This window comes from Ursus maritimus, unplaced genomic scaffold (assembly GCF_017311325.1).
Source record: "Ursus maritimus isolate PB19 unplaced genomic scaffold, ASM1731132v1 scaffold_1, whole genome shotgun sequence".
Classification (NCBI taxonomy): domain Eukaryota; kingdom Metazoa; phylum Chordata; class Mammalia; order Carnivora; family Ursidae; genus Ursus; species Ursus maritimus.
This window is the reverse complement of record NW_024423343.1, coordinates 19,035,542-19,046,288: the sequence shown is the minus strand read 5'-3', so window position 1 is coordinate 19,046,288 and position 10,747 is coordinate 19,035,542. Positions and strand designations below refer to the sequence as shown.

The 10,747-nt window shown below is 57.8% G+C and overlaps 3 protein-coding genes and 1 pseudogene across 4 annotated transcripts in view; 1 reads left to right on the top strand and 3 right to left on the bottom strand.

The window, feature by feature from the left end:
* LOC121104055 overlaps positions 1 to 579 on the bottom strand; it is a 2,634-nt pseudogene extending 2,055 nt beyond the window's left edge.
* Positions 580 to 611: 32 nt separating this feature from the next.
* On the bottom strand, positions 612 to 5,497 carry LOC103662768 (angio associated migratory cell protein). 2 transcript variants are annotated; one of them, XM_040640697.1, is made up of 11 exons: positions 5,307 to 5,497; positions 4,675 to 4,833; positions 3,889 to 4,008; positions 3,293 to 3,432; positions 2,890 to 3,034; positions 2,509 to 2,592; positions 2,289 to 2,404; positions 2,036 to 2,139; positions 1,793 to 1,883; positions 1,497 to 1,651; positions 612 to 1,069 (listed from the first exon to the last, which is right to left on the bottom strand). In XM_040640697.1, the coding sequence occupies exons 1-11, from the start codon at positions 5,425 to 5,427 to the stop codon at positions 994 to 996; spliced, it is 1,311 nt and encodes a 436-aa protein (XP_040496631.1). In that variant the 5' UTR covers positions 5,428 to 5,497; the 3' UTR covers positions 612 to 993. The 2 variants fall into 2 exon arrangements, with proteins under 2 accessions (XP_040496631.1, XP_040496636.1); XM_040640702.1 differs by having other exon boundaries at positions 4,675 to 4,830; positions 5,307 to 5,496.
* Positions 5,498 to 5,771: 274 nt separating this feature from the next.
* On the top strand, positions 5,772 to 8,336 carry LOC103662767 (probable hydrolase PNKD). The gene is made up of 3 exons (XM_008690475.2): positions 5,772 to 5,941; positions 6,681 to 6,849; positions 7,945 to 8,336. The coding sequence occupies exons 1-3, from the start codon at positions 5,875 to 5,877 to the stop codon at positions 8,135 to 8,137; spliced, it is 429 nt and encodes a 142-aa protein (XP_008688697.1). The 5' UTR covers positions 5,772 to 5,874; the 3' UTR covers positions 8,138 to 8,336.
* A 735-nt stretch (positions 8,337 to 9,071) lies between these two features.
* Positions 9,072 to 10,747, bottom strand: part of TMBIM1 (transmembrane BAX inhibitor motif containing 1) — a 16,282-nt gene continuing 14,606 nt past the window's right edge. Inside the window, exon 12 of the mRNA XM_008690474.2 lies at positions 9,072 to 10,499. Coding sequence (XP_008688696.1) covers positions 10,353 to 10,499 — 147 coding nt within the window. The 3' untranslated portion in view covers positions 9,072 to 10,352. The remainder of the gene's footprint in view (positions 10,500 to 10,747) is intronic.

The following is a 10,747-nucleotide window of genomic DNA, read 5'->3' as shown; positions in this document are numbered from 1 at the left end:
CTGGGGCCGGGAACCTTGTTGTCCCTCATCTCACTGGGCAGCGCCAGCGCGGCGGCCGTGCCCGTGGCTATGGGGCTGGGTGATCAGCGCTACACGGCGCCCTGGAGGGCGGCCGCGCGGAGGTGCCTGCGGCTGCTGCGGAGAAGAGGCTCCCAGGCCGGGCCGGGCCCCCGCACGGCCTACCACGCCAGCAGCCAAAGCAGCGTGGACCTCGACTTGAACTAGGGGAAGGGCCTCTGCTGGCTCCTACTTGAAGCATCTGTCCATCTCGGCCACCAAGCCCGCCTCCTCTTGTCCCCAGGCCTCCGGATCAGAGGCCCTGCCCTTATCTGACCCCACCCTGACCAAATAAACTCCGCCGGCCCCTTCACGGGTATCTCATTCAGCATCTCCGAAAGAGGCAGGAGGGACAGCCGTGGCAAGAAACTGAAGCCACACGGGCATCCAGAGATCCCAGGGCCTCAGAATCCACCATTGGGGAGGACGAGCCGCCGCCCCAGATGGTGAGCTGAAGGATCTGGAAATCTAGCAGAGTTTGCAGGGAGCCTCACCCCGACGTGCCCCTCACTGGTTCCTCATGTCCGCACGCCACAAAATCCACACACACGGTCTCTGGGAAGTATATTTTATTTACATTTTTAAAATCTGTAACTAATATCTCTTCCTCCTTTCCACCCCCAGAGACTTGGGAAGGGAAAGAACGGGAACCTCAAAGACCTACTCCCCACATACAAACAACCCCCCCCCCCCGTGGCTCACACCAGCAAATGAAGGTGAAAGAGAAAGAGGCCTGACCCCCCCTGAGGGACCCACAGGTCTGGGTGGGGGGGGGGCAAGGGGTGGGTTTCTTAAGAGAAGGGACAGAGGGGGCAAATCAGTTTAAAGGGGTTGGAAAGTAGTCCGAGGCCCCCCCTCCTCTTCCCCCGTACCCTACCACCTCTGCTGGTGGGGTTCTCCCTTCACCCCTCAACACCAAAGCAGAGGCTGCAGCCGTTAGCGGTCAGGTCTCTGGACACAAAATACTTTTGCTTTGTGGTCTCCTGACGTAGTCACCACCAGAGAGGCATCTCTGTGGAAAGAAAGCGCAGGTTGAAGGGACTGAAGGACCTGGGGCCCGGCCCCGAGCCCACTACCCAGGGGCCCTCGGATGGCCTCCTCCAGTGCGTCCTCAATCCTAGATCCCTGGTGGTTGAGTGAACACACTCGAAGCCAGCAACCAGTGAGGGGATCAGAGAAGAGCCACAGCGTAGGGGAGACGGTTCCAGCCCCTCAGCCCTGGAACGGAGATGTGACGGCCCACGTGGGTCACCGTCAACCAGAAGTGACAACTCCCTCAGGCTTCCCAGCACTTGGGACTCACAGGCCACCACCAGGCATTGGGTCCCAGCTTCCCTTAGGAAGGCCCTCCCGCACCCCAAGGACGCTGCGGTCCCCCAGGGGCTATTCCCACCTTCCAAATACACAGAGAGACTCCAGCCCTTGCCCAATTCACGTACTTGCTGAGGGCAAAGTCCAGGATCTCGGCCGTGTGGCCCCGGTAGTCAGTGAGCAGGCGGCCGGTGCGAGCGTCCCAGAGGCGCACGATGCCATCCAGGCTGCAAGTATAAACCACGGCGGTGCCCGCCTCCCACAGCAGCTGCACGATGCCCGACTACACCAGGGTGCCAGAGACAGAGCAGCGTCAGGGCCCGGAAAGCGGAGAGGCACCTGCGCGACTCTCAGGGAGGGAGGGGAGGAGTGGGGGGTGGGGAGGGCCACAGAGAGCCGGGCCAGAGCTCCAGGCTGCCTGTACCTGGTGCTGACACTGGTGCCTGAGGGTCTGCGTAGACAGGTCATAGATGGCCAAGGTCCCATCCAGGTAGCCAACAGCTGCCAAGGGCATCCTGGGTGGAGGAGAGCACCATTAAGGCTCGTGGAAGGACCTGGACTCACGCACCCTGCACTCCTCCCTGGTTCCCCGGCCCAGGCACCCCTCACCAAACCCTCTTCTCCCCAGCTGTCCTCCTCGCCAGGCCGAGGCCCTTCTCACACTCACACGCTGCAGAAGCCCAAAGACTCCACAGAGTTGGACTCGCTCTCCTCCCCTTCTCCCACGTTGGGCTGGGAGGCCACGGTCTCGGGTCTGAAAACACCCACCACCTATAAGCCGTGGGAGAGAATCCGAGGATGGAGGGAGGCCTGACTAGGAGGAAGAAAGGCAACAGGAGAGGGGCCGAGGGAGTCATCAGAGGGGAAGGGGAGGGCATGTGCAGCACAGGCCCCACAGCCCGGCTCCAGGTCGCACTCACCTTGCCGGTGGCGGCACTGACCAGCTTGGCCTGGCAGTCCACAGAGCCAGTGAGGATCAGACTGCCGTCCTGGTTGGTGGCGACACAGGTCAGAGGGCCCTGGTGACCCTCAGTCCCTAGGACGGAGCAGACAGCTACGTCAGGCTTCATCCTGGCCCCCGAGCCCTGCCCCAGATCTTCCACACAGAGACCCAGTGAACCCGTCCCCTGCCCCGGAGACCTTTCAGTACGTGGATCGGGCCTCCCTGCTTCAGGTCCCAGATCCTGACGGTGCCATCTTCATAGCCGACCACAGCTCTCTTCCCTGGAGGGCCACAGGCACAGATGGAGAGGGGGACAGACAGCGCTCTCAGGCACACCCAGCAACGGAATGGGGGGCAGGGGGGGACAAGAAAGTAAGGGAGCCGTCGCCGCCCCCGCAACTAGCGGACAGTCAGGGCAGGAAAGGGGAAGCGGTCTGCTCTGGGGCCTGTGTCCACGTTCTGGACAGCAGACCTCGGAGCTGGCCAGCTAAGGCCCAGGAGGGAGCCCGGGAAGGTGCGTAAACCTGGAGCCGACCTCTCTGTGCCCCGGGAAGGACAGACGGGGGAGCAGCTCTCACCATCAGGGAGGACTCGGCCACAGGTAGCTGGGCAGTTGGGGCCTTGGAAAGTCTTGCAGTCACCATTCGGGACCTTCCACATCCAGGTGTTGCCATCGGCCGTGCCCGCCAAAAGGACAGGGGCCCGAGGGTGCCACTCCATCCACTGGGCAGAGAGGAAGGGTCAGCAGGGAGGCCCGTCACCCCAGCCCCCCAGAAGCCCGTCCCGAAAGCTCCACCCGAGCTGTCCTTGCTTCTGAGGTCGTCAGGGACGGGCCAGGAAACAGAGCCAGACACGCCTGCTGCACCTGGAGAGCGTGCGGCCTTCGAGCTGGCTTGGTCTGGTGAAGGCGAGACTGGACCCCGCAGCTCTCAGCTCCTACCCAAGGCCCCAGGCAGCCGAACACCACCCTGTTGATCTCACCTCCAGATCTCCTGCTTCAAAGGACCAGACCTCTTCCTTGGTGTCCACCTGCCACACTTTCAAGAGGCCACTCATGTCCCCTGTGGCTACAAGGGTAGAGTCGTGGCTGAAACCAGCACAAGTAACAGAGTCTTTATGGCCTGCAAAGGGAAGGAGGCAGAAAGAGAGGAGAACATCAGGAGAACAGGACCCAGGTGTCTGGCCCCCAGAACAGACCAGATAGGAAGAGAAGAAGGGTGAGTCCCACCATAACAGGTGACTCAAGCTCACTGCCGCTCCAGGAGCCAACACCCCCAGGTCTCCCTAGGGGTAGCAATGCTAGCCTCCCATTCAACCATGCGTAGCCCAGGTCTCTGCCCTCCCCATTCCGTCCACTCCACAGCTCTGCCCAAAATACCGGTTCCTCCTTTCTAAATACTCCTATGCCGCTCCTCCCCGTGCCCAAGACAGACTAGGTTATTCTGTTTTGAGGTCCTTGGGTCCAGCATAGAGCTGGCACAAAACGTGGATCAGTAAATGGCCGCTGGATGCACACCCACTGCGGGCTAGCCCCCTAAGACCTCCAAAGGAACATGCCCTCGCCCGCACCCCCTCACCTGCACACTCAAAGAGCAGCTCCCCATCGCTGAGCCTCCACACGAAAGCCTTGTCATCTTCACCCCCCGTCACTGCCAAGGTGTTGGTCTTGGGGTCCAGGCTCACACAAAACACAGATGCTGTCCCAAAAGATATTCCATGAGTAAGCGGACAGGGCTCCCGCCCCGGGTTCTGTCCTTCGGGACCTTCAGGAAGCCCACCCCCTTCCACCCAAAGCAACATATGTGTCTTTCCTCTTGGAAAACAAGGATGTATCCAAGTTCTTCTAAGTTTCAAAGGTCCAGTTGTTGGAGAAATCCCTCCCCATGCTTGCCAAGCTCCAAGTCCTTCCCCGGGGCTGCTGCCTTCACCACCCCAGACAGATGCACAGACAGAAAGTGTACATGTGCAGGCTGAGACCAGGCTGAGCACAGAGTGAGGAATGCACTGTGTCACTTACCTTATTAAGGGCTAATATTCGAGAGAATTATATAAAACATGCTCAAAAATGTACTACTACCTCTCATTTACAACAAGATAACTTTCTGAAAAGAAACTAAGACCCAGACAGATTCATAACGATCACAAATCACTAAGGAGCACAAGGAGGACTTGAAGCCAGGTGTCTCTGCCGGCTCAGGGAGCCAAGCTCTCCCCCAGGCCCTCACAGTGCGAACTCCTCTGGGGCAAGGCCAGCTTCTGTTTTCCCACCTCCATGTCCCTGGGAAGACTCCCTACACAGCAGGTGTCTGATGTTCAAATGCCCACGTGCACTGAGTTGATGATGGATCTCCTTAGAGACCTACCTGAATGCAATGCAAAGGTGACTTCACTATCGTCTGGGCCCTCCATGCTGCCGACCACCCCTTCCTGGGGTTCCAGAACCCAGCCTTCCTCGTTGCCCTCTTCCTCTTCTTCCTCTTCTTCAAAGTCCACATCTTCCATCTCCTGGGCCAGATCATCTGCTTTGGGGAGAGGGTTAAGAGATGGGGCTCCGCACACAGTAAGAAAGAGGGAAGGGGTGAAATGATGGGGAGGCCTGAGGCGCTGGGGTGTAGCCAGAGGGTCGGCTGAGGTCAGACAGAGAGGGTGAAGCCGGGGCGGGGGCGGGGGGGAGAAGCGGCGGGGAGGAGGGGGCACTGGGGACGGAGGACAGGAGAGGTCTGAGGACCCGGGGTTGGCCAGAGACGGTGTGGGAAGGGAGGACCGAGGGGATGATGGGAAGGGGGTGTGTGAGGGGAAGGGCCAGAGGAGGCGTCAGGGGAACCCCCACCCCTGCCAGGCCTGAGAACTAAGTGTGGGGGCAGGGCAGGGGAGAAGGGCGAAAGAGGTCGGTAGGAATGACCGGTGGGGAGGGGAGGGGAGGGGGGAGAAGCAGGGGTCAGAGGCCAGGGGTGAGCGCCTCCTGTCCTACGGTCCGAGGCGCGGCAGTTCTCACCCGGGTCCGGCGGGCCAGGATCCAGTTCTACCACCTCGATAATCTCCTCATCACCATGGAAGCTCAGGGTCTCCAGTGGGGGGGTGTCAGCCGCGGCCCCGCTCTCGGATTCGGACTCCATGCGGCGCAAGCGGCCGATCCACTTCTCTGGGCCCAAACGCCTCCCAGAGTCAGCTCTGCGCGACGACGCGGAACTCGAGCCCCTCCTCCCGGGAGGAAGTAGGCGTAGGCGACTCCCCGTCAGGAAGAGCGACGGCCGCTAGGCCAATAGCGAAGGGGCCTAACTGGCCGACCCACCAATCATAGGGCAGAGTTGGGAGAGGGGGACGGGGCGTGGCGGGGAGAACCCAAACTCCGCCTGGCCTGACTCCGCCTCCAACAGGAGGGAAACAAGCGAGCGTGCGCGCCTCCGGGGTCTCTTGGGAAGAGTAGTTCTCCCGGGTCCCCTCGCAGGCTTCTGGGAGATGTAGTTTCCGGTCTGTAGGCAGGACGGAAGGAGCGGGGGAGGCCCCTTACGCAAACTACAATTCCCGGCGGTGAGCGCGGTGAAGTGGGGTGGGATCTGAACATGGCGGCGGTGGTAGCTGCTACGGCGCTGAAGGGCCGGGGGGCGAGAAATGCCCGCGTCCTCCGGGGTAAGGAGAGGGACCCCGGGGAGGGCAGGACGGCAGGGGATCCCCTTTTTCTATACATCCCGACCAGAGATAGCAGGAGTTCATGGCTGTTTATTCCTGCCAGCACCCCTATGCAGGATCATGAAGAGTCTGGGGGCTAAAAGATGCTCTCTAGAGGTCGCCCAGTCCATCCCCCTGCCCTCAAGTTACGCGACACCTCTGGGGTCATGCTGCGAGAGGGAGCTCCGAGGAAGCCTTTTAGACTCCCGCGCTCCAGGTGTTTCACACTCACCGCAGTGCAGAGGAAAGAGCCCTGGGCTTCTGGTGGCTTGGGTTCTAGCCCCGGATAATTAGCAGTTTGACCTTGGGTGAAGCAGTTCGTCTCTCAGGGTTTCAGTTTCCTCTTCTATAAAATAAGGGGATGGAGTAGACTACCTTTAAGCTCCCAGTGCTAACATTCTGCAGTTTGAAAACCTTTCCTCGGATTTCCTTCATACGTCTTATGTGAGCCCCACTGCAGTCCTTCACATCCTGTCGTCTGAGCAGATGAAGAACAACGAAGCTCGCTCTCCTGGCACCAGGGTGATGAGCCCGCAGTGACGTGGAAGTGGCTTCCAGAGGTGCCACCTCGATGGCAAATTTCCCATTTCCCTTTGGATTCTCCCTGGCACTTGTTACTCCAAACTGCAGTCACTACCCTTCCTCCCCAAGGGCTGTCTTCTCATCCTCTCTTACTGACCTTCTTTTCTTCTACCTACAGGGATTCTCTCAGGAGCCACAGCTAACAAGGCCTCCCAGAGCAGGACGCGGGCACTGCAAAGCCACAGCTCCCCAGAGAGCAAGGAGGAGCCGGAGCCCCTATCCCCTGAGCTGGAATACATTCCCAGAAAGCGGGGCAAGAACCCCATGAAAGCTGTGGGACTCGCCTGGTGAGTTTTAACTAAAACTCTTTGCCCACCAATGGGGAGTGGCACAGGGGAGGGCGGGACCCAGAAACTTCAAGTTTCAGGTGGTGAGTTGAATCTGAGGTGTGGGGACAGGACTGCTTGGTGTGAGGACTGGAATCTCAGAGGAATGGGGCAGGGAAAGTGGGAAAGTATATGGAATTGGAGACACAGTGGGTTTTCTGTGTAGGAACCTGAGCTAATCTGATTTGAATTTGGGTCCCTGGCCTCATTCAGTCTTTTGGAAGCTTGGGCTGAAAGCCAATTGAGCTCTTTCATTGAGATCATGTGAGATTGTGTTAGTTGTATAAGTAGCATCTAGAAGGTGTTCAGTGCATCGTTTTTTGGATCTGACTCATCTTAATTTGTATCGTTGATCAATATTAAAAGGAAAGGAGGGGAAAATTAACGTTTTTTTCCACACCTGAGGTGTGCCAGTACTTTACGGTGTAATGTAGGTTTTCTGAGATGAATAAAAATCCCCTAAATCCAAAAGACAAAAAAACATTTTTAAAAAATTACATCCCATTTCACAGAGGAGGAAATGAAGGTTCAGGGGTGGGGTTCTCACCAGGTCTTGTGACTCCATGCCCTCTCCCCCACACCAAAGTGCCTCCCAGGTAGCAGTTACTCAGATGAAGAAGGCGAGTCTGGGAGGGGACATGGGGTGGTTAAGGCAGAGGGAAACTTTGCCAACACTTGGAGAGGGAAGGAGGATGGGCCCTCTGGAGAATCTTGCTTAGTCGGTATGGCAGGATCGCAGGGCTCAGTCAAGGAGTGTCAAGCTATAGGGGACAGGAACGAAAAGGTGGGCAGAGGACCAACCACACTGGGCCTTTTGTGCTGTGCCTAGGAGTTTGGATTTGGCCAGGAAGTGACGGAGAGCTGTTAGAGTTTTAAGCAGTGCAGTGGCAGGATCTGATTTGCTTGGGGCCCTCCAGCAGCCAGTGCGGAGGCTGCACAGACACGAGAGGTATTGCGGTGTTCGTGCGACCAAGGAAGCTGGAATGAGATTCCCCCAGCTCCTCTGGCTCAGGCTTGGCCCCTCCCCAAACCCCGTGCACATCTCCCCACCCCTAGGGCCATCGGCTTCCCCTGTGGTATCCTCCTCTTCATCCTCACCAAGCGGGAAGTGGACAAGGACCGTTTGAAGCAGATGAAGGCTCGGCAGAACATGCGGGCATCCAACACGGGCGAGTATGAGAGCCAGAGGTTCAGGGCCTCCTCCCAACATGCCCCGTCTCCTGAAGCTGAGTCGGGGGTACAAGCCTGACGAACACTGCAACCCTCTTCTAGACTGTATTGACTGGCCTCCAAGACTGGAAGTCCTTTGGGTTTGGCCAGGATTCCCGTCCTTGCCTGTGAGGTCCGCCAGAGGGCGCGTGAAGCCCAGGCCGCTGCCAGCCCCTGCCCCGCCCCTCCCCAGAAGCAAGCCAAAGGCAAATAAAGTCACTGAGTGTTTTGAGAGCAAAGGAACCAGGAGTGGGCTTGTGAATTCCTTGGGACGGGCGGGGCAGAGGGAGGGGTTGGTTACTCACGTGTGCTCCCTCTCACAGAAGCGCTCAGTGCTCCTGGCTGGATGGTTGGGGAGACTACAGAGACTTAAGTACAACAACGCTAGGCTCAGGCCCTGGGGACCAAGCCTTCAGAGCTGCTGGCCAGGAGGGTGGGGTCCCACTGAGCCTCTAACAAAAAATAAAGAGAATCAAAAAGGGCATTCAGAGTGGGGGGGTGGGAAGCACTCCTCTTCCTGGTCCAGTCCCAGTGACTTAGCCTTTCTGGGCCTCAGTTTCCTTGTTTGTAACAGGGATTAGACTAGTGATTTCCAAGACATGGGTTCTAAACTTGAACCTATGGTTCATCTCCCCCCACCCCCACATGCGAAATCGTGTGTACACATACAGCTTTGTGGGCAGGAGTTTGTAGCTCTCGTGTGCTTTTGTAAAGTAGGGTCCATGATGCAGAAAAGGTCATGTGCCACTGCTCTGACCGGTCCCTGCCAGACCTGGTATTGCAAGGTTGGACCTTTACCAGTCTGTTGCATCCATCACCAGGAAGCACTGGGGCAAAATGTATTTGGTTATCTTAGAAAAGGCAGAAGACACCAAGCCAGAATGCAGAGGTAGGAAGTGGATGCTTTGGGCAGAGCCAGACCAGCACTCCCAGATCTCCCACCTTAAAGTAAAGAAACCAGAGCCAAATAGGGGTTTAACTTCTAAACATAAAACTTTTTATTACATTTCTAGCTATGTCCTTTTGCGTGATATATTTAGGACCAAGTAGTTAAGAGAAGTCCTAATTACACCCTCGGGCTGATTTTGTTTCCACCCCCCACCGGTAGAGTGACTCTCGTCCCCCTTCCCCATTCCAGCTTGAGGCACTTGGTGTCACGAATAAAGTGGCAGCTGGCTGGAAAGATAAGGCTCAAGTCTAAAATCCCCCAGCACAAACTGAGAGGGGAAGTCTCCTTTCGCTCAGGGTCCTCCCCAGGTTAGCATAAGGAAAGACACCGAAGTTTCCAGGGATACCACAGGAGGCTTTCATATCCCTCAGAGCAGGTGGAGGACGCCACAGCATTTCCCCTGCCCCCACCCTGGCCTCTCTTCACCCTTGTTGCTTCCTGGCCACACTTACATTCCTACGAACCACCCCATCTCCTGACGTTTGCTCCTCACTTTCTGCTCTGAGCAGCCTGGGCACAGGAAGCAAGAGGTCTCTCTGACCAGAGGTCTCAGAAGCACCCAGGGAGGCCCCAGGCAGCTCTGGAGAATGGGGACCAGACAGCTGCGAACGGGCCTGTCCTCTCCACCACCACCAGAAGCCGTGAGGAAGCCCAGGGTAGACGCTGCTCTGCATTGGCCCCTGTGCTTGACTTCGCTTCCTCTCCTCTTCCTCCCCGCTCCGAAGAAATAGTAGATATATGCCATCGAAAGAAGAGGGATTGCAGCAGGGGAGACCCGTGGGCACAGATGGGTCCTTCTGAGCTTAAAGGCACCAAGGGTTGTCAGAGGAGTACAGGATAATGGCCTAGGGGTCCAGGAGGCTGAGGACAAAGCTCTCTGGCTTTGTTGGGGGTTCAGGGAGGAAATAGCTCTAGCTACAGAGCCCAGAAGCCTATGGCAGAGGTGAGAGGGACACCTCATCACCTCGAAGTCACTTCTACCTCTCCTGTTCCTTTCTGGCTATAGAATAGGCTCTCCCCGTCCCTCCCTGCAACCCCAGCTGTTGAGGAGAGTTTGGTGCCATGTGGTGTTGGAGGAAGAAGGCACAGCTGCCTAGTCCCCTCTGGGTCTGCCAAAGGCAAGAGTTCCTCCAGCCTGCCAGGCACCTGCACCTCCACCGCCAGAGAGGCTACCCATCCCAGGACAGAAAAGAAATTGGGCGTGTTACTGGAGGGGAAGGAAAGGGATCTGAGGTCCAGACTCCGGTCACAGGGCCCAGCCCTCTAGGGAAGGGAGAGCCCACGGTGGGGCGGAATGCAGCGCTCCTTAATTGCGATCCCCGACCAGCTGCAGCACAAAGGTGAAAATGTAGATGATGTCCGTGTAGATCTGCAGAGCGCCAGTGATATAGTCCTCCGGGCTGATGGTGTGCTTCCGGTTCCCCAGGACCAGCTGCGTGTCATAAGCCAGGAACTGCAGGAATAGGGAAGGCATGCGTGAGGACCCAGGGGCTCAGTGGCCAGAGCTCCTTTCTAGTTGTTTCATCAGCAGATCTGTCCTGGGTGCCTCCGTGCCATGCAGTGTGCTTAGGGACACATTAACAAACAGCACAGCACATGGTCTCCACCGTCGAGCGGTTCGCAGTCTAGAAAGGGAGAGACACACCCTCATCTGTAATAAGGCCTGCTGGGTGTGTTCCATAGCTGGCAGTGAACGAGAGG